Here is a 24,281-nt window from a genome sequence, read left to right on the forward strand (position 1 = left end):
ACTGAGTAAATAAACAAACAAAAAACCTAACAGATTTAATAGGATTTCACCTGAAATTCTCAGATTCTCAATTAAGCCATGCCCCACTCACCTCTACTGGGAAATTAGCTTGACACATTCTTGCATGTCTTGATGAACTCATTCATTTAGGTATAATTTAGGTGTTTTATGAACTGATACTGAGAGGACAACTAATCAATTTCCCATAGGCGGGAGAACTAAGGCGAGTCTTTTTGAATAGAACTCAAATCAATCAAAACAAGTTTAGTGGCCCTGAAATATTCCTATAAGCAGCTAAATTAGGCCATCACTCATTAGGATCATAGATTTAAAACTTTTTTTAAAAGTCATGTTTGGTTGAAAGAAGACTATATACTTAAAATCTGTGCATCGATTATTTTTAACTCATGCAAAACACATATTAATAATCTTTAAAAACTGATTCAAACCCTTAATTAGTTAGGGATCAGCCACATAAAACATCAGAAACTACTGCAGTAATTGCATCACAAATATTCTTCCTTTGAAAATATAACTTTCTGTTTTTGCTATCATACTAATTTTGACTACATATACTAATATCATTTTCTTTTTGTCAAATGAAGCAAAGACACAGAAAAGATATTAATCGCAAATAATAGGTTCCTCAGTCTTTCTAACTGATTAAAAATAATTATTTCTCCACAAATCCTGTGAGAACGTATCTGCTTCATACAACTACAGTTTCCTTGTACTTTTTAATGAAACATAATACTAAGCTTAAGCAAAGTACAGAAAATAATGTTCAATTAATTAAATACATTCATCTCTTTGTGAAGAAATAAAATATTAACTTCTGTTTCATTAGCCATGATGTTCACTACAAAGAAATTTTAAATACACATTTCTTCAGAGTGTTTAACTTAAAACACAAAGGAGCATATAATTAACATTTAGAGCTCAGTAACACACTAGGGAAATTCTGACCCTGACACACACATCTCAAAAGTACATTTGTATTTTCTTAATTTTTCTCACACTCTATTAGACTGTTAATTTTAACCCTGTAACTCTGAAGTTTAACTAAAGTAGGCACTTTGAGAGGAGAAAATTTGAATGTAAATAGGATAAAACCACTCTACTTTAAGCAGGTTGGTATTTGGAACTGCTTTTGATTATGGAGGAACAACCTGGGGTTATATGTTTGCTATGAAATATGACAGGCCAAAGACACCTGTGCTTACCAACACTGATGTGGCAGCTGACAGGACTAAGATAAATTACATAGTTCAACTAAAGAAATATTATTTTATTTCTAATTACGTGACATATAGCAAGGAGGAGAAACTAAATGTCACATAACACTTAATATTATCGCTTTACATCATTATAGAGCATTACAGTTTATTTGAAGCAGATCAGACACATATTCTTAGATGATACAGTAATCTTGTGTGCTTGGGAGGAATCAATTTTTCTATTTTAGAAAAGAGGAGAAAAGAGAAGCTAAGTAAGGGTAAAAGAGATAAAATAGCACCATATTTTTAAAAGTAAATACTGTTTCAAACAAAAATAATAATCCTTTGAGATACCAACTCACACCCATTAGGATGGTTACTATTTAGAAAAAAAGAAAAAACAGAAAATAACAAGTGTTGATGAGAATGTGGAGAAATTGGAACCCTTGTGCACTGTTAGTAGAAATATAAAATAGTACAGCCACTGTGGAAAACAGTTTGGTTGGTCCTCAAAAGATTAAACACAGAATTACCATATGACCCACCAATTCTACCTCCGGGTATGTCCCCAAAAGAATTGGAAGCAGGGTCTCGAAGAGGTATTTGTACACATATATTCACAACAGCACTATTCACAATAGCTGAAACGTGGAAGCAGCCCATGTGTCCATCAACTGATGCACAGATTAGCACAATGTGGTGTATGCAAACACTGAAATAGTACTTAGCCTCACTAGGAAGGAAATTGTGCAATATGCTACAACATGGATGAACCTTGAGAAATTAAGCTAAGTGAAATAAGCCAATCGCTTAGACAAGTGCTGTATGATTCCACTTATATGAGGTACTTAGAGCAGGAAAAATCATAAAGACAGAAGGTATAATGGTGGTTGGCAGAGACTGAGGGGAGGGGAGAATGGTGAGTTACTGTTTAATAGGTACAGAGTTTCAGAGGAAATAAATGGTAGAGATGGTTATACAACAATGTGAATGTATTTAATGCCACTGAACTATGCACTTAAAAATGGTTAAGATGATGAATTTTATGATATGTGTATTTTACCGCAGCAAAAAAAAGAAAAATAATAATAGTCCCTTTTTTGATTCCAGTGGACATAGAAAGGGATAGCTTTGAGAGATGTTTCTTTAATCAGCCTCTCAATATTAAGTCCAGGAACAGCAATTCCCCCCCATCATTCAGTCATACCGTATTTAGACAAAGTAAAATCAGAGCACTTTCTATATCAATGAGAATTCAAGACAGTGACTATAAAAGTTACGTTTACGCTATACTGTAGTCTATTGAGTGTGCAATAGCATATATAGCATATGTCTAAAAAACAATGTATATGCCTTAGTTAAAAAATACTTTATTACTAAAAAATGCTAACCATCATCTGAACATTCCATGAATCCTAATCTTTTTTGCTGGTAGAGGGTCTTGCTTTGGTGTCAACAGTGACTGACTGATTAGGGTGGTGGTTGCTGAAGGCTGAGGTGACTATGATAATTTCTTAAAATAAAACAATGAAGTCCGCCACATCAATTGACTCTTCCTTTCATGAGTGTTTTCTCTGTAGCATGTAATGTTGTTTGACAGCATTTTACCCACAGTAAAACTTCTTTCAAAACTGGAGTCAATCTTCTCAAACCCTGCTGCTGCTTTTATCGACTAATTTTACGTAATATTCTAAATCTTTTGTCGCCATTTCATCAATCCTCATAGCATTTTCACCAGGAGCAGATTCCATCACAAGAAACCACTTTCTTTGTTCATCCATAAGAAGCAACTCCTTATCCATCGAAGTTTTATCATGAGATTGCAGCAATTCGGTTACATCTTCAGGCTCCACTTCGAATTCTAGTTCCCATGCTACTTCCAACACATCGCAGTTACTTCTTCCACTGAAGTCTTGAACCCTCGAAATCACCCATGAGGGCTGAACTCCTGCTAATGTTGATATCTTGACCTTTTTCCATGAACCATGAATGTTCTTAATGGCATCTAGAATAGTGAACCTTTTCCAGTTTTTCAATTTGCCCGATACACGGTTGCCACAAACCTTCAATTTGTAAAAAATGCAGAATCTGAGAAGTGCAATAAAGCAAAATGCAATAAAAGGAGGTATGCCTTTATAGATTATAATATATGAGTGCTCCTATGTAAACAAAACTTTTACTTTTGTTTAAGTGAGCAGTTAGGACAGGGACAGATAACATCAAAGCATATTCAGAGCTAAAGTCTTTGTGGCTATTAGTGCCTTTTCAGTTCACTCAGACTAGTAGGGCTTACCCCTTTGGGTACCCCAAATGAAAGTGCTGGACGTTTATGAAGACTCTTCCTCTTCAATGGGCCTAAGCAAACTTGTAAGTTCTGCTCGGTTTGCGATTCAGAAAACATTTCAGGGAAAAAGTGGTGCCAAATGTCAGACCCTTCACCCTGTATTCCCCTCCTTAACAGAACACTTGACACCACTTGTCCTTGTACCCAAGTAATTGATAAGTTCAAACAGATTTTTTTATTTCAGGCGAGGCAACCCTTGGTTGACCTCAAAGATTGCAAGGACTTTGTCATCTTACAATCCCTCATTTTTAATTTTTTATGTCTACAGCACCTGGTCTTCCTAGGTGGTCTCCCATCCAAGTACTAACCAGGCCCGACTCTGCTTAGCTTCCAAGATCAGACGGGATCAGGCTTGTTCAGGGTAGCATGGCCGTAGACGCAAACAGATTTTTTAAAACATATGTCTTACCAAGTTTTTCTAGTTTTTCTTAGTAGGAGGTTTGTTCTGCAATAAGCTAGTATACCATTAACAAAAGCAGAAACTATTCTTCAATCGAAACTGCCAAAAGTTTACCTAGTTTGTTAATCTCCTTTAAGAAAGAGCAAGCTATAGTCTAACATCATATCATTATCGGTTCCCTAAAAATTAAATATTACATGATATAAACACATACTTCAACCAAGTGAAGTACTAGAAATTAAATACATTTAATACATTTGAAAACAATAACATTGACATTTATGTTAGTCATGTGTTACTTATTAAAAACTAAAAGACTGTTTTCTCAGTGCATATGAATAATTTAGTTTGTTTACAAAGATAATTTATACTATTAGAACATTTTCAAGAGTATAATAGACCTGTTGACTTTTTTGTTGTTTAAGGCTAAGTACAAGCTCATTTCTAAGAACAATCTCATTTCTCCTTGTAGAAAGCTGCCTGAAAACAAACATCTAAAAACGAATTTCGTTTTCTACTTAAAATGATATGCTACCAAATTCAAATCACTCTAAAGATAAAGTAACTATAAAGACGACAGGAAATAATACATGAACAGTTAAAATTTCACTATAAAGTCTACTCTCCCCCTTTTAATGGTATTTGTGGTAGTTAAGAAATGAATATCAATTACTTAGCTTCTGCAACAACATTACCTCATTTGTTTCATATCCCCCATTTCTCCATAGCAAGCCCTTCAATAACTATTCCCAATGCTGTATTTTTTCTTTACAATTACTTAAATATTAAATTTATCTCTTCCTACTATAAATTATCAACACGTTGCAATTTTGTGAGGAACATACATTTCTCTCTTTCCTCACACCTCCTGCATGTTGCGTGCACCCAGGTGCATGCACATGCTCACACATGCATATTAGATACACACAAAGAATCGCAAAGACTTATCTATTTAATTTACATGTAAAACACAGGTCAGAAATTATCACGATTCCAGAAAACAAAAAAACTTGAAATGGACATTTTAATTCCTAAATTATTTGCCACATTCAAATGACAAATGACAACGTATATCAGTGACCATTTAAAGGTGAAATTAAAATATCTGGTCTACTACTTTCTGGCTTCAGGAAAATATTCATGTAACTCAGAGTCAGAGAAAACAGAAAGACTGCCTTTTTTTACAACTCCTAAAATTTCTTTATTCCCTTATAGATGAAAGATCTGAGAGTTAAACTAAACATTCCAAACAATGTAAAGATTTATTTAGTTTTAGTTTTTACTTGTAGACCATCCTGTCAATAGTCATCTTTATGAAGAAGCTGGAGTATAGAGTATTGTGAACTTAGCAATTTGGCCCAAAGTCATCAGAGTTTGATTAATAACAAGCAGACCTCATCTCTACTAGGTTTAAAAATTTTAGTCTCTGCCTATAAAGTTTTGCTGCCAATATTTGGTTTCTTAATAATCTAACCTGTTTAAAATCTGATTAAAAATTACTTAATACTCAAATAATACCCGATTTGACAACACTTGGATAAGAAAGAAATTATTAAGATAAAAAGAAGAACAATAGGTAATTATAGGCAGCGTAATTAAGATGTCTAAGACCACAGGTCTCTAAAAAAGGTTTAAAAGTAACATTGAAGGTGGCATTATTGCATAGTAAAGTGCATTTCTTATAGAAGAAATGCAAGAATCAAAAGAGTTTATCCTAAAAGCATGGTAAAAGGAACAACTTTCCTTCAGTTTCTATTAAACTAATCATCAAAAAACAAAAACAAAAAAACCTGATTATCGTTTTTGTTTTCCACTACCCTTTCTCTTTTTAAAATTAAATTCTGGCCTACAGTCCCAAGTTTCTGCTAATGAATAATCATGTCAGTTGTCACTCAATTATCACTTTCAACATTTAATCTAAATTATGTACAGCACCTTGATTTTTTTTCTTTGAAGTTCTTTATTGAATTTAAAAGTCAAATTTTTTTTCAAGAAGAATAAATTGATGGAAGATGGAGGCTGAGATTAAATCAGGGGGAATCATTGATCAAGGATGCTTGGAATTCTTATGAATACAAATAGCCTATCAAGGTTAATGAGGTTCAACTCAAGTTTAGAAGAAGAAAAAAATGTTCCATGCATATACATATTTAAGGTCTTAGGTACAATTTGAAAGGTAAATTATGCAAACTCTAATGTAGCTTTCATTTGGGTTTTTTATAAGATATTTTCACTGTTTTCTCCCAGTGTAAAATAACTACTTAAAATGTATATTCTGGATCAACAAAAAACTAATGCAATTAGTGAGAAAGAGCAAAGGTCCCCTTGAATACTGACAACTCCTCCAGAAATTAATGTGCTCTTAAAGAATGGACAACATTAGCTTTTAAAAATAACCATAAAATGTTCTACAATATATTATTTTAGTCAACAAATAGTAATTTAGTGCCTAATATGGGTAAGACATTGTTGGGTGACACGAAGAGATACAGAGATAAGACCTGCTTCTTAACCCATACTCATCTATGATCTGAAAACGGATGTACGTCTTTCATTCATAAGTGGCTCCCAGAATGCCATGAGTTTAAAGGTAACATCAATGTAACTGGTAAATGGCCCAGAGCAAGATCTGTGTACAGCAGCACATCAAAAGAAAATGTAAACAGAAGGTTGAGCATCAGAGTGCAAGCAGAGGATAAGATTGTAAGAAAGACAAAAAAAAAAAAAAAAGTCAGTTCAACACACTGCAGGATTAAAGCCAGAATCTGGCAAAGTAAATTAGATACCTGGTTACAAGAACTCTTAAAGAGAGGTGGAGGGTGGTGGAGCCTTACCATAGCCATGAACAGTCCTTTGGACATTGTTATTCTCTGATTCTGAGAATAACATCATCAAGCAATTGGGGGCGGGGGTGGGGGGGAGTTACTAATTCAGCTTTCTAAAACCTAGGCATAGAAAAATGTCCTGCATAGGAGAATAGTGTTTAAATACCCATATAGGAACCCCATAGGGTAGCTGATGAACTGGCACTCTTATATACTGTTCTCTTGCAAATTTCACTGTTAACAAGAACCAGACTGTTAACATGTCCCAGATCACATTAATTCTAGGACACAGAAAACTCAAGTTTCCAAAATGAGGACAAGACCTTGAAACATGATATCTTCGCTAGGTAAGGACATCAAGGTTGGATCTGTTCTGGTGACAGGGAAGCCTTCTTCCGCAACCTTGTTCCTCCTTTATTTCAACCCACTCTGAAATCTTAAAAGTTACTTTAAGACAATGTGAGGAAGGTGCCTTAAGAACATTATTGAAGTTGGGCAAAAAGGTGGTCCAAAAGGAAGGATTATCACTTGCAACTGATATAATCCAAGAAGTCTTCAGGAAAGAAAAGGTTTAGGACTGGCACAAAAATAGGACTTTACAGAAACAGTGAACGACCAGAACAAAAACAACGCAGATGGGAGTAGGGAAGTTTCAGAAAAAATAAGGAATTAGACTGTGTAAGAGGTTCTACAGGAGAGGTGTCAGAAAGTCAAAGTTAAAGAGAAAGACAATGATCCAACAAACCATAAGAAATGGACTATACAATTGTTCTTGGGCCTGACCAAGAATCTCATTTTATGCATCTTTTCTTATTTATGTTTGGTCTCTAAAAAAACAACTAAAGGAGATTAACTTCCATTTTTTTATAGAATGTAAAAGGCAACATTCCTTACAACCTAATATTTTCTAAAATTAAAGCAGAAGCTAAATGCTTGTCAATTAAATTTCAATAAAATTCCCAACTGTTAGAGGTTAAATTGAGTGATCCGTGACCTGCATCTCTCACAAATTCTACACTAGATGTCACTTTGAGAACAGCCTGGGCATAAAGATATTCAATGGGCCTCCACAGCATATGAAAAATAAACAAGCCATAATCAGAAATGTCACTAAATCTAAAACAATTGATATAAATTTAAGTTATTTTATTTTAAAAAATAAGGAAATCAGGGGGGAAACCTGCTCAATGGTAATTTCTGCCAGGATAAGTGATGTCTTTTTGTGATTACCTCTTTCAATGGCAACTGGAGAAAAATCTTTCACCATCCAAAAGGAATTTAAATTACACTTGAGACAAACTCAAAGAATTTTCTGCATCAATTTTAGAATGTCGCTTGCATGGGGACAGGAAAATCTGCTGGGTTTTTGTTCATTGCTATGTCACCAGCACCTAGAATAGTGCCTGGAATATAACAGACAGTCATTAAGTACTTGATATGTGAGTAAATGTTCAGCCTCTCTCTCCAATTGTCTTTCACATCCAAACCTTTTCAGTTAATCCAAACTAACCCCAGAGAACTCCAACTCTTTCCTAACCCATGTGGAAATGTGAAAGAACTATTAAGTCAGGACAAAGGGAAAGCCAGGCTCTTTGAATGAGAGCATTATTAAGTTATTATAAGTAATTTTTCAAATGCCTAAGTATTTGAAACCTTTTCCAATTTATTCCACAAGTAGTAAATTTAAAAAAGAACAATGGAAAGGAAAGGAGGAAAGAAGGAGGAAGGACAACCCAACACGTGGTTATAAACAGCTAAGCAAAGAGATTTTTCTACCTTTGATACTTATTAGCACAGTTTTTTCAAATACTTAATTTTGGAAAAATAATCATATCTTAGCACTTTTGTCAGCAGGATCAAGGGCTAAAATAATATCCATGAAGCAAATTTTAAAAGTCCCACAATTACAATTGCTCTGAGAATACTTCTGATAAGTAATTATTAAACATGTAGAGGGCTTTGTAAAGAGTATGTCAATATTTCATTATCTTTACAATCTGAATCTTGAAGCAAATCTAAAATACATTTTCTACTGACACACTGACAAGATGAAAGAGAAACTCAGACTGGAGTAACATTAAATATTTCCTTTGGACTATATAAGATCAGATGCTTTTAACACCAATTTTCTACCTATCATTATAATTTAGGAACATCTTCAAATATGGCAACTTATCACAAGTACAACACAACTTCACTAAATAAAATCAGCTACAGAGGAGGACTGATACATATCTATTTCCAAATATGTCATCCATGTTTGATCTAATCTGCAAATTATTGAAATTAAGTCATTCCCTTTTTATGAAGTTCTTACCTTTGAGTTTTTATATTTTCTGATAATTACCCCCATCTGTGCTAGATAAAAGGTGAGCAGGAAATGCTAGCTGCCTAGTGACACTTCATTCAAGGTTACTACTTCATTCACAATTACCACATGACCCTAAATTAACGCAGGCATCGCAACTCTTCCTCATGGAGAACAGCTAGATATTTGAAAACCTTTACGGTTCCAAAGAAGAAACATCAGTAATAACTTTTCACTGAGAATTCTACTTGTTTCACCCCAAAATAATGATAACTCACTATTCCTTCAGAGTAGAAAGGTACATTCTGTCTGTAGGAAGGGCTCATTGCTACTAGAACAAAAATATTTTCAAGTTTAATAGGTTCCTGGTTTTGAGGTCCAAATGAAAGAGAAATGAATCCCCAGAAATTTCTATATATAATCAGTCATATACATAACTACATTATCTATACCCAGAGTTCATAAAATATCACAAGCTTTATATTAAAATTTCATTAAGCAATTCTGTGAAACAAAATTAAAGTCCTTGGAATACAACTTAAAATAGCAATGTCACCTCTACTTGTGCTGCCAAATGTGCTTTCTCCTTGTCTTTTCGCTCCATGCACCGCTTCACTTCCTCCAGCTCAGATGCCACCGCACTGACGCTTAGCTGTCCTCTCAGATCTGACATCTGCTTCTCCAGATCCTCTTTTTCCCACTCAAGCCCTTAAAAGAGAAAATGTAAAGCCTGATGATTGTTCTTTATTCACAGGAGAATGTGCTTTCGAATGGTACAAAGCCTTGATGTTTTAATATTCCAGCTGACATAATCCACTTATTAACACTGTCATTCAACAGACTTCAGAATTTGCCAGTCTGTTGTTTCAAGTCTCATGCAGTTTTATAAAATATATACAGTGCCAAGTTTTCAAACATTATTCCACTTTGATACCAAAACTTAAAAATGTTATCTGATTTCTAGTATCATTTATTTCAGGAAAGCCTACACATTTTTTTCTCAAACTTTCCTTACATCCCTACGTTATCTTCAAACTCTAACAAAAACACTAAAAATTTTTAACTAAGCCACTCCCAACTGAAGTTACTGCAGTTCACACATAATGCTTTTCTTGCAGCAAAAACAAAATAATGCCGTTAAATTTCTGATTATGTATGACCAGTAACTGGCTAATTCTGGAGACTGCTACCTAAAATTACATCACTGAATATAAACTTAGTATTTAATTCAACATGAAATACTTGTTCTATGATGCATGGCACACTGTAATACCCTCTTCTTCAAAGGTAAATAACACAAAACCCTTTCTCAATGAGCTTACACTCCAAGAATAGAAACAAGACATAAAGTAGTTCCTTGAATCTAAGATGTCAAAAATTGGAACATACATTATCAATTTAAAACTACTGTTTTTCCAGGAGTTTTCTTTCCAGAAAAGGAAAGATGGAAGGAAACATTACCAAATAAATTTATAGATCATTCATAAGACACACTCCAACTTTGGAAATAACAAAGTGTTTAATATAGGACATCTTGGAAGATACACAGGCATTTTAATAGCATGATAAGAATACTGACAGATACTATATAAACATTTCTCTATAGTATAATGGTTATTATACAGAAATAGTACAGAAAATGGAATGATTAACTCACGGTGAGAAACTGAGGTAGGAAGAATTGGGAACTAAGTCAGATTTAAAGAATGGATAAAAAGTTTCACTAAGCAAAGGAGATGCAGTTGGGGAGATATTTCAGAGAAAGGAAATAGCATAAAGCACCGAAGTACAAAGTTAGACTTAATATTAACTAACTGCACACACAGTAGTTTTATACAGCTGACACATACGAAGGAGGTAAAAGGGGAGTCAGTTTATGCATTGCTATGGAGCTTAGAAATTACCCCACACACAAGGAATTAGCAAACATTTTCTGTAAAGAATCAGATACAACTCTGCCATTGTATTACGAAAGAAAACTAGACAGTGCATAAATGAATGGAAGTAGCTATATTCCAATATAATTTATTTATGAAAGTCTGGATTTGGCCCCTGGGCCACACTTTGCCAATCCCTGCTCAGTCTGCAACCTAAAATATGCATATTTAAGTATAAATGTCTTCATTCATTATATGTATTCATTCGTTTTATAAATGTTTTATTTTATAAATATATAGGTATATGTGTGTATATAACATATTTCATAATATATAACATTAGTGTATATATATATATAAAATAATGTTAGTATAAATATACAAAATATGGAGATATGAATACATATGAGTACAGGTATAAATACATACAGATAGATACATGTATATCTTATGAAATATATATATATTTAGTGTGGAGACATAATATTCAGGTATGTTTCATAATATAGATATATAACTTAGTATGGATATATATAAAAATATATAGATATATACACATACGTATATATACAATGAGACATTTAGCAAAACTAAAACACATAAAACGTAAGGTATAAAATATAAATAATATTACAAACACTCTCCTCTCACACCCAATGAACTGTCTCATACACTCCATTTTGATGAATGCTTGCTACAAACAGTGATGAGTTAGTAAAGGATAGCAGTTAAGAGCTCAAGTTTGGGGAGAAAAAGATTTGAGGATGCTTCACCCCACAAATGTGACCTTAGGCAAGGTACTCAATCTCTTTGTTCCTTAGGCCTTTTTTAAAAAAAAAATCATTAAAATTAAGACAAAAATTGTACCTTTCTCATACAGTAGTTGTAAGAACTAAAGGAGACATCGTAAAATAAGTAGCATAATGCCCCCATATGTAATAAGAACTCAATAAATTATAATGAGAAGATTTAACCAAGAGGGTAACTTGAATGGTGTGTATCTTAGAAAAGTTCCTATAGTAGCAGTACTGAAGATAGATGACAGGGGAACTAGAATAAGACAAGGTAAGAGGGTAATACAGATGAAATGAAGCATGCCTAAACTGGGGTAGTGGGAATAAAAAAGAGGATTGAGGTAAATGCAAGAGCTGTCAGGATCTATAAATACACAGGATATCAGGACAAATTACATAAAGGGGAGAAGGAATAATTTTGGATGTTCTTTGCATTTTAGGCTTGGATGTCTGGATAAAAGATGATGCCATCATGAGACAAGAAATACCAGGTTTTGAGGAAAGGATGAATTCAGATTTAAATCTGTTGGCTGAGCATCGTGTGGTTCGAAATAGCACATGGAGTGTCCAATGAACAACTCCATCTGGAGGGCTGAAGTTTAGGGGAGTGAAGCCAGATTTAGTGATCATAATTTATAGGTGATCGCTACAGTATAAGATTAAATGACAACCACTGTGGAGAAGTGCTAAGTGAGAAAAGCCATAAATAGGATTCTAGATAACACCAGCACTTAAAAGACAAACTGTGAACAGGGAAAAGATTCAGATGGAAAGAATGAAAACAACTAAGTCGGAAGAACCAAGGAAGGGTAGGAACAGTTCCAAAAAGGAAGAGGAAATAAGCAAGGGCCAAGTAAGATACATAATGGCAAGATTCCTTTGAATTTCACTGAGGACACCAGTAAACTAAGCAAAGTCAACTTTAGAAGAGAGGTGGCTATGGGTGGTGAGCATACAATGCAATACATATATGACTTAAGATAAGTTCAATTGTACAGTTGAACTTATTGGATGTCGTTAACCAATGTCGTCATAAATTAATTAATTAATTTAAAAAAAAGAAGAAGAAGAGAGGTAAAGGTCATCTTGTAGTGGGTGGAGGAACAAACAGCAGCCAGAGTGTGACAATGGGTGTGATTTCTTATGTACAATTTTTTAAATAAATAATACAAGTATTCTATAAAGATGAAAACTCTTGATTGTTAAAAGAAGGTGAATAAGTCCATTATCATGTTAATAAGAAAAACTTTTAGACTTTTTTTCAAACTGGGTGAATAGTTAAGAAAAATGAGATTCTTCTGGCCCTCAGACTTACACCAAAAATAACTAGATTTTATAAGGAAAGAAAACCTATAAGAAATGTACCACAGAGCCTTTTTGCCAAACAAAATGAGAGTTCTTATGTGCATCTTTATGAAAATTTGATAAATAATATAATACCTTAGGATTTTACTTTTAAAAATAAATTTTAAAATATTTGATATGAAATACATTTAAACCATAATATTACATGAAACTTAGTGAACTGAATAGCATGCAAATACATTAAGATAGGTATGTCAGAATTTGCCATCCAATGAAGACTTTCTAGCAACGTGGAAATTCTAATTAGGCAATGTATGGAGATACACATGGAGAATCTGAGGAAATGTTTATCTTCCTTGGATTTGATAGCACACCAAACGCTTGCTAGAGTCTCCCCAATCATTTAGGCATGGGAGTAGAAAATCTCATTATTGAAGTGATGCAGGAGCTGAATAGACGATCAGGACTAATCTTTTAGAAACTATTATAAAATCTCAGTATTATTATATCTGTTAAATCTGAACTTGCAAAAAGAAATACTTCCAAGAATCATTAGACTCCACCACCTAAAGCAACACCTCCGCTGACTGAAAAGGTCTTTGACGTTCCTCAAACACAAAGTGTTCCTAACCAACACAGGACGAAGCCAGACACATGATTCATGACTACTTTTTCAATGTGATAAATTTTTGTCACCAAATCTCCAGATAACAAAAAAGACAGAATCTTAATTTCAACTGTTTGTATATATTGAAAACTGGGATAAGAGAAAGCAAAAACTAGGGGTATTTCCAATTTAAGTTCAAGAACAAGTACACACACACTCACACAGAGTCACAGAAATAGGATGCTGGAAAAAATTCCACTGCAGGCTTTGCTGGCACTTTCTAAGAGAAAGCCCTATGAGATAGGTCAGACATTTGAAGTGGGTTTAAGAATAGAGAAGACATTAAAATTTGATGCTAATAGCATCAATGAACAAGAAAAATTTGAAATTAAAAACAACACCATTTACACTAGCATCCAAAAAAATAAATACTTATGTATAAATCTAACAAAACTTATGAGGAAAATTACAAACTCTGATGAGAGAAATCAAAGACAAACAAAATAAATGGAGAGATAGTCCATGTTCATAGATAGGAAAAATCAATATTGTCAAAATGTCAACTCTTCCCAACCTGACCTATAGATTCAATGCAATGTCAATCAAATTCCCAGCAAGTTATTTTTGTAAATTGATAAACTGACTAAAGTTATATGAAAAGGCAAAGGATCCAGAATAGCCAATGCAATATCAAAGGAAAAGAACAAAGCTGGAGGACTGACACTATTTGGCTTTAAGACTTACTATAAAGCTACATTAATCAAAACAGTGTGGTAATGGCAAAAATAAAATAGATCAATAGAATAGAATAGAATAGAACAGAGAGCCCAGAAACAGACTCACATAAAACTAGTCAACTGTTAGTTAACAAAGGAGCAAAAGCAATACAATGGAAAAACGATAGTTTTTCAACAAATGGTGCTGGAACAAGTGGACACAGATATGCAAAAAAATTAATCTAGACACAGACCTTACACCTTGCACAAAAATTAATTCAAAACATACCACAAACCTAAATGTAAAACACAAAATTATAAAATTCTTATAGATAAGATAGGAGAAAAATTTGAGTGACCTGGGTTTGGCAATGACTTTTTAGCTACAACACCAAAGTTACAAGCTATGAAAGAAATAAGTGATAAGCTGGACTTCATTAAAATTAAATTTTCAGCTCTGCAAAACACAGTGTCAAGAGAATGAAAAGACAAGCCACAGATTGTGAGTAATTATTTGCAAAGATAGATCTGATAAAAACGAAAACAAAAACTGTTAACCATAATATACACAGGACTCTCAAAACCCAACAATAAGAAAACAAACAACCCAACTAAAAAATGGCCAAAGACCTCAATAAATATCTCACCAAAGAAGATATACAGATGGCTAATAAGCAAAATAAAAGAAGCTCCACATCATATGTTATCAGGGAAATGCAAATTAAAATGAGATGCCACTCCAAACCTATTAGAATGGTCAAAATCCAGAACGCTGACAATAGCAAATGCTGGTAAGGATGTGAAACAACAGGAACTCTCACTCATTGCAGGTGGGAATAAAAAATGATACAGACACTTTGGAAGACAGTTTGGAAGATTCTTGTAAAGCCAAACATACTCTTACCATACAATCCAGCAATTGCAGTCTCTGGTATTTACCCAAAGAAGATGAAAACATATATCCACATAAAAACCTGAACACAGATGTTTAGTTTGTAGCAACTCTACTCATAATTGCCAAAATTGGGAAGCAACCAAGATGTCCATCAGTAGATGAATGAATAAAACAACTAAAGTACATTCAGATAATGCTTTAAAAAAGCGGGGTGTTGGAGGAGAGAGAGTGGGCGAGTGCACCCACAAGCAAGCTACTAAGTCATGAAAATGGAAGAAACTTAAAGGCATACAAATAAGTAAAAAAAGTCAGTCTGAAAAAGTTACATACCATATGATTCCAACCACAAGAACTCTGAAAATGGCAAAACTATGGACACAGTAAAAGGATCAGTGATTGTCAGGAGTTAAACGGGAGAGAGAAATGAATAGTATAGGTGAAGCACAGAGGATATTTCGGGCAGTGAAACTACTCTATGATAATATAATGGTGAATAGATGTCATTATGCTCATCCAATCCCATAGAATACACAATGTCAAGAATGAATCCTAATGTAAACTATGGACTTTGGATGTTAATGATGTGTCAGTATAGGTTCAGGAGTTACAACAAACATACCACTCTGATGGGGGATGTTGAAAATGGAGGAGGCTATGCATATGTGGGAGCCGGGGGTATATGAGAAATCTCTGTACCTTCTGCTCGATACTGCTATGAACACAAAACTAAAAAATAAAATCTGTTTTAAAAAATTGGATGCTAAATGATTATTAACTTGTTTGAAAACCTAGTAATACATCAACATAAGCTGACAAGAGCACAACCTAAGGAATGCAATTCCAAAAAGATCAAAAAAAAAAAAAAAACTACACATTTACAAATCAGAATTATACCTCTCCTAAACCTCCAGTCTTTTCCTTGTTCATCCTGATGGTGTGACTGTGGCTTGGAAATCTGAGATACTTGATGTTGTAAACCTTTTCGATCGCCTTCCGCTTTCATAAGTTGTGTACGGAGTTCTTCTACCTAAATACATATAGACAAAAACTTTTGAGAGTTTTAAAAGCAGGAAAAGAATAATTGCACTCACAAATTATTTTGCTAGGGAAAAAAGCTTACTTCTCCTGGACTATTGTAAGCACAAAATCAAGTCCAGTGAATCATCTTGTTGCTATGCCAAGCACAGCAGAATAGTCTCATGCCCTATTTCTTTATTGTTCCCATTCCTTCTGTGAAGAATGTCTTTTCCCCTTTTCTGGGTTTATGGTGACAAAGAATTTGACAACATTTTTTTTAATCCCTATTTTGATCTCAGTCCACCCATACTACTATTAACCCAAACCACTGCCAATTGAGTACTATATGTTTTTATATTTTTCACTTATTTTCTTTCATGTGAACAGGTCTGTTTTTTGGGTTTTTTTTGGTAAACTCAAGAGAAGTGATCATGGTTTAGCATATTTTTATATCAAAGTACTCTCAAAATAAACAAGCAATAAATGCTGTTGAAAAACTGTAAACTCCTTGAGGTCAGGGAATATTTTATTCATCTTCGTATTTCCAGAGAGTAGCAAATGGCCTAGCAAATATCAGGTATGTCCCCAGTGACCATTAAACAAGTTAGCAGTGGCAAAAATACTCAGCTAAAGTCATAATGACAACCTGAACACAGAAATCTCTTACTTCAAAAGGTGAGATTATAAAGTATAAGTCAGAGTTCCAAAAAATCAGAATGAAATTGAATATAAATATAAATTTCCAGAAAAGAAAGTCTGAACTCGGCCAACATTAATTCCAGTGGATCACTGGCTGCAGAACAAAGCCAATGAACAGTTTTAAAAGTTTTTGTAAAACAGGTGCTATGGTGTATTTTCAGCACTAATTGTCAAAATGTAATACTCCACCTAAACATCTATGATGTCTGACATCTTTGCCTACCTAGCATATTATATAGTGAGTTATTCTAACCCATGCCTCAAACCAGAGGAATGTACAATCGTATTTTATATTAAATATAGGCAGCAAAGCAGTTAGTTAGAAACCCACAAGTCCTTATCAAACTGCCACCATGAGCTAATAGGCTGTAAAACGTTATGCTTTAAAATTAAGCCTTAACTTTGACTAAAAAGGGGCGGGCAGCATCTTGAAAATGTGAATATAAGACAGTGATGCATTCAAAACAAAGTAACTTGAACATGCAAAGGTCTGTTTTCTGTATTTTACTACTTCCTTCACTCTTCAATGCCTCTTTGAATAAAAGTAAGCTCCTGGGAAAATTTTATCTTACATATCCAGTCTCACTTTTACACTGGTTATGCTAAGAGAGATAAGTCCTAAATTGGAGCAGCAATCAGCAAGGCACGCTGTCACAGCAGAAACCTGGGCCAGCGTTTTGTACTAGCTTTCTTCGAATCTTCCTGAAAGGATTTCGTCTTTTGCTTATGTCTGCTGATATATATTCCTCAAAAAATAAAAATTTTCTAGACCTAGGTTTTTCCTTTCACAAGACATTAAATAGAGAAGAAGACTCAATCTTGATTTAATTTAAAAGCAGATTATCATAGCTTGCAAAGACTCACCTGACGCAAAAGTGTTTCTCTGCTGCCTTCTGACTGATTTAATAACCTTCGAGATAGCTCCAACTCCTGTTCAAGCTAGAGTTTCAACAGAGAATAAAGAAAAATGTCCAATGAGGCAGAAGATAACTACATTATATGAGCGCAGTTTAAGAGGAAAAGTTTTTGGAAGATAATGCGGAAAAATAAATACCTTGCCATAAACACATATTAATGTTTCTATTAAAACAATGTTAATTGCGTAACAAAAAGTGAACCAGACCAGACTTCAAGAGGTCTGAGTTCTAGTCAGTTATTTAAATCTCTTTTCCTTAGGCCGCCTTTCTGTTAACTCTAAAATAAGGATTTTATATTAGACAACTTCTGCGATTCCCTCCAGTTCTAAATCATTTTAATCTGCATCCTAAAGCAATTTTTTCTTTAAATTAGTACATGCAGTATCATATGAAATGAATTAGAATAACAACTTCAGAGACTCAATGACTCAAAGTATATTTCATCCAATGGGCAATTTTATATATTCTTAATATTCTTATATTCCTACTATTTCCAATATCCATAACACTCTTAAAATTTTAAAATATCTAAGTTCGGAATAAGACATTTAAAATTTTCCTGAATAATACTGCTTTAAATAAATACCCATGAAAACTATGCCAGTTAGGTAACTAAATATCCTACAAATTCAGCATGTGCCTAGGTTACTTCAAGTTGAAAAATATAATCAGACGTGAAGGGGAGCAAAATATGTCACCCCTAAATATGCTTTTCTGGCATAAAGATTACTCTGAGCCGAAAGCAATCAAGACCAAGCAGCCTTCCCCTGAACTGTGTAAAAGAAATTAGAAAGGGGGTCTGGACCAGAAAGAGAGCTATTACCAGGGATAACATCCTATATTTGAAAGACTCTACACAGCAGGGCAAACATTTCTTTACCAAACACTTGCTCTTCTCATCTTCTACCATCTACATATACTAGTCCTTTAAAAATTGTACATGTGGTGGCTATGGCTACCAAGGAATAACATGAAGGAGCATTGCGGTGATGGAACAGTCTGTGTCTTAACTGTGGTGGCAGGACCATGAATCTGTACATAAGATAAAACTGTAGAACTACACACACATACACACACACACACACACACACTCAACACACAAATGAGTGCACATACAGCTGGTGAAATCTGCATAAACTCCGTAGATTATACCAATGTCAATTTCCTGATTTTAATAATGAATGACAATTACACAAAATGTCACCATGGAGGGAAACTGAGTGAAGGGCACATGTGATCTCTCTGTACATTTTGTGTTTTAATACCCTATGAATCTATAGTTATTTCAAAGTAAATTTTAATCCATTTATAAAAGTTTTTTTTAATTATACAAGTGGCTCGTAAAATAAATGTCATATTTTTTTAAAAAGTAAAGCATATGTGAAATCACAGAATCTACACAAAATATTTTCTGATTTGCTCTGTTGTTTTCTATAGAGAAAGAAAGAGGGAAGGAATCACACTTCAGTCAAAATAGTTTCAAAATCTACCAAGGATCCTATTGGTCACAATCCCTGGGTTGTATCAGCATCTTAAGTCCCAAAGGGAAAACCTGATGACCTGACATACAGTGAAGGCAGCATGAATGTATCGTTTAATTTGACACTGGTTGGAGAAATAAAATAAAGGGGCAATTTTGGATAGAAAAAGCAATAACGAAGTAAAGAACATTACATCGGGCAAATTTTCACTTTAGCATTCATTACCTTGTGCTCATCTTCAAATCTACTCATTTGCAAACTAAGGAATATTTGGCCTCTGAATTTCTTTCTAACTCTAACGTGCTAGGATCCATTAGGGTCACAGACATGAATATATGTAAAAAGTTCTTCATATTTAATAAAAACAGAGGATTTTTCCTCTAGGCTGTTCGCTATGACTATCTTCTATAATGAAAACTAACCTTTCCAAAATACCCAGCCTTTAAACAACAGGTCTTTCCAAACCCTGCAGCAAAGTCAAGCTCTTTGAATGTTCCCCAGCAAGGAATCATAAATTTTAACTCGCGTCTACAAAAGGAGAGTGGCCAGATGACAAGGTAGCAAATGACCTATATATGTTCCTAAGAGCAAGTAGCAGAGAGTGGCAGAGCCTTCAAATCAAGGAAATGCACATCAATACATAAAGGCATTACCGTGGTCTAACAATTGATCTCAGAGACACTTTCCAGGCACTCAACAAATATCACCGGCCCCAAACAGCATTACTCTTTCAGAAGATAACTTTCAAAATCTTACTTGGCTCTTCTCAGTTTCAGTTTGTCTTAGCTTATTTTTCATTTCTCCATCATTTTCATCTGCTTTAGCTTCTTGTTTCTTCAATGCCTAGAATGAAAGAGGTGGGAAAATATGTATTATTCCAAAATACATATAAAGCTGAAGACACTACTAGGATTTATTAAGAAAAGACTGAGGAAGGTGAATATGAGCTGTACAAAATATATAAAGGAATTACAACCTGCTCATTCACTGAAGTTCTAAGAACATTTCAGTGGGGATAAAATATAAGCAATTTCCTGATCTCCCTCATCAATTTCCACTTAGTTTCACTTTTTCTCATCTTTGGGCATTTTATTACAAAATTAAGAGTAGAGATAGCTACCAGTTTTTTTAGAAACAAGCAAAGCTTACTGCCTGCTGAAATAATAATATTTAACGGTTATATTAACTGTTCAACTATTTAGACATAATACTAAAAACTAGCTCACTAGTTTTCCAAATCCTGAAAAAAACCTCATCGAGGTAGAAACATGTTTTTCAAACCATACTTCACATAGAGGGGGAAAAAACATTCTCTTCTGCATTTTTCTCTCATTAATAAAATGGAAAAAAAATTTTTTAAAATACAAATTTCAAAAGTTAACCATATAAGTGTCCGTTTGCATTTGTTTCTATATTAAAATTAAACTTAAGAAAAAGTTTGTACTTGGAACAATCTTTCATGACGTCTAAAAGGCATTCTATTTGTTCAAAAATTTTTTTTGACAATTTTAGCATTTAGACTTAGAAAATGTATGTGTAGAGGCCATCCAAATTGAGAAAAGCCAAATTGCCAGAAATCTTTTCCAACAGGTTCTATGGCGTCCAGGAGAAAAATGATTTTTAGGCAAACAGCAAAATATGTGAAAAACTGTTTTGATGTAAATTTAACCAATCATATTCAATTTCATTAACTTACATGTTGAACAAATAACTCCTAAATGTATTTACAGTATGCCAGGGACTGTGCTAGGGGGGCTACCAATCCATGGGTAAAATAACCATGGCCCCTATCCATGAGATCTCAGCTTCCTCTTTCACAGCTCCTATTCTCACTAAGAAAAGGCAACTGAGGAGAGAGACATCATCAGAATGAAAAATAATTTTGTTTTGAGTACAATAATATAATAACACTTATATAGTGGTTACCATGTCCAGGCATTCTGCTTCTTCTTACATATAATTACATAAATGCACTACATATGTTGAATATTTGCACTTAATCTTTATAATTCCATGAGTTATTATTAAGCCTATTTTATTAAGGGGGAAATTGGGGTACAAGTAGTTAAATAACTTGCCCATTCTAACTAGGTCATTCATCTAGCTAGCAACAGAGACAGGACAAAATCTCAGGCTGTCTGCTTCTTAACTATAGAGTGTCACTGTCTCTCCATGTGTTAATAATTATATCAACCTTATGGCGTGGATATGAAGACAATAATTTGGTATTTGTAGAACATTAAAGTGTTCAATAAAAGCCAACTATTATGATTATTGAATTGTTAACATCGATAAGGTATTTAAATCATAATACTTTCAGGTAGTTATCAAGTGATTTTGATGTTTGATATTTGTTCTTTAATTTAGGATAAGTGGAATTTGTAATAATATTTAATTCTATATGCATAGTCTATTCAATTTTGACTGGTTGGATGTGTTTATAAGTTTTCTCCTGAACAAAATTATGCTAGAAACTTGAAAATTACTGCTGACACCTTTAGTCTTTCCGTGTCTCCTCAGTCTTTCCCCACCCAATGCGACTGAGTGTGTAAAAGAGAAAGAAATATGAAGAAAAGATATATAAATTGTGCTACATTTTTAAACGCTTTATAAAATTTTGAATGATTTTATTCCACAACATTATCATTCCAACCTAGCCCCATTTATTTTTATGAGTTAAACTTAATTTGTTATCTATTCAATATTTTTTCTTTGAATTAAAAACCAGCCCGGGCTTTACCATAGATTCTGAGGAAGATTTCATCAGGCATTGTATAAATTTCATCAACCTGTAAATAGTAAGCCTCACGTCCAGATTTAAGCTCCTAAGCAGAAGTCACTCCAAATGAGTGAAGGCTTGCCTAAGCCACGTGAGGTCAACTGAGGCCATAAACAAATAAGAAGGGTTTATCTCAAACATAAGCACCATTCTCTGCCATTGGTGAGTTCAAAATCTAACTGGGAGGACTCTGCAACTTTTAACCAGCAGTTGCTAAGGTCCTTCCCATGGTATTTTGTGCTTCTTTTCATGCCCCAGACTCTTTTGACATCTGTCCTGTGCTTAGTGAGCTTAGAGAAACAGGAGTCACCTGCTAAGCTTTTATAACTTGACTTAACGTCACACTGCACCTCTAAGAGTTCAACTTACTCAAGAATTTAAACCCAAGAAATTCTCCAGTGAAGAAATTTTTCCATTTTACTAACTGGAATTAATCCACTTCTGCCCCTTTCTCACCATTTCCAAAACTCACATTTTTTAAATCCTATAACACTTTATATCGAAAAAATAAAGTTATATTAACTTTTCCCAAGTGTCTGCATACCTTATATCGGTTAAACACATTAAAAATGTTTCATTCATTCATTTATATGCTTAAGTATACTTATTTAGATAGACATTCAAGATAATCCTTGTTTATCCAGACACTTACATTTCCATAGAGTAATACAAAAGTTTTGGTATCACTAAGGTATAAGTTTCAAGAAGGCCAGAACCCTCATCTGTCATGATCACATTTTATTTCTAACATAGTACTTGGAACATTTTAGGTGGTAAACGTGTTACTGAGTAGAGGAATAAATATCCCTTTATAATCTCTGAATAACAACTTCACTTTACAATTGGCCACTCTGTTCATCAAATACATGTAAGATTTCAAGATTTCTTCCATCTTTATTAATTGTCATATTTTCTCAAGCAATTTTCTCAAGTTGTCTTTCTTTCTGGAAAAACAATTATCATAGTATAGTGAAACTGAAAAATGTACATTTATTTTGGGGCTTAAGTCAAAGAATTAATAATCTTTTCCTGTTTTCACAAGTCATAGTTTGTTTTTTCTTTAGAAAAAAAAATCTCCTGAATGGGTTTCAGTTTTTATATTTTTGAAATAATTTACGTTTACAGAACAGCTATAAAGATAGCTCAGAGTCACCATAAACCTTCACCCAGCACTCCCTAAAATTAACATCTTTCATAACCATGGTACATTGATCAAAACTAAGACATTGACACTGTTACAAAACCATTAAGCTACAGACTTTATTCAACCAACAAATGTTCTTGTTTTGTACCAAAATCCACTTCAGGACACTGTGGAGCAGCTTGGCTCTTCAGTATCATCCAATCTGTGGAAGTTTCTAACCCTTCCCTTGTTTTTATGATCTCAACATTTTTAAAGAGATACTTCAGGTAACTTCAGGTTAGGTATTCTGTAGACTGTCCCTCAGTCTGGGTTTGTCTGAAGTCATTTCATGATTAGACAAGGCTCATACATTTGGAAGGGGGCGTGGAATACAACAGAGGTAGGTACCCTTCTCATTGCATCACATTGTAGGGTATACGATATAAACATGACTCAGGACTGGTGATGTTAACCTTGATTGCTTAAGGTAAGGCGGTCTCTGCCAAATTTCCCTTTTGTCATAAAGTTAGCATTCTTTCCTTTTCATACTTTATTTGTTAGAAGAGAGTCACTAGTTCCATCACATACTCAAAGGTAAAAGAATTAAGCTCCACCTCCCAAAGAGAGAATATCAAAGAATGTGTGGAAATATGTTAAAACCACTAAAGTAATTAACAAATATTTTGGTAGATATTTTGAGGCTATGCAAGTTTCCTTAAAGTCTCACCCATGAATTTTAGCTCAAAACCAGACCAACTATAACACTATTGGCGCTTTTTGGCCTACAAATTCTTCCCCCACCAAGCCTTATAGTCTAACGTAACCCAGATTCCTAGTAAATTAACTCACAGGCCAGCACTCATCTACGTACTCACTATGTCGTCTCTATGAATTGTACTAATTGCAATTGTAGTTGCAGTCATTGTAATTGTCATAGAATGTAATTGCACTTACACTCTAGTAAAGAGAATGCTGAA

The 24,281-nt window shown here is 33.9% G+C and overlaps 1 protein-coding gene and 1 pseudogene across 10 annotated transcripts in view; both read right to left on the reverse strand.

The window, feature by feature from the left end:
* CEP128 (centrosomal protein 128) overlaps window positions 1-24,281 on the reverse strand; it is a 331,255-nt gene that overhangs the window by 236,366 nt on the left and 70,608 nt on the right. For all 10 annotated transcript variants that reach the window (XM_025042159.1, XM_025042162.1, XM_025042160.1 and 7 more), the window contains 4 exons: window positions 20,159-20,245; window positions 17,869-17,943; window positions 16,183-16,315; window positions 9,651-9,802 (listed from right to left, as the gene is read on the reverse strand). In XM_025042159.1, coding sequence (XP_024897927.1) covers window positions 9,651-9,802; window positions 16,183-16,315; window positions 17,869-17,943; window positions 20,159-20,245 — 447 coding nt within the window. The remainder of the gene's footprint in view (window positions 1-9,650; window positions 9,803-16,182; window positions 16,316-17,868; window positions 17,944-20,158; window positions 20,246-24,281) is intronic.
* Window positions 3,821-3,939, reverse strand: LOC112473936 (annotated as a pseudogene).

This window comes from Pteropus alecto, unplaced genomic scaffold, assembly GCF_000325575.1.
Source record: "Pteropus alecto unplaced genomic scaffold, ASM32557v1 scaffold8, whole genome shotgun sequence".
Taxonomy (NCBI): Eukaryota; Metazoa; Chordata; class Mammalia; order Chiroptera; family Pteropodidae; genus Pteropus; species Pteropus alecto.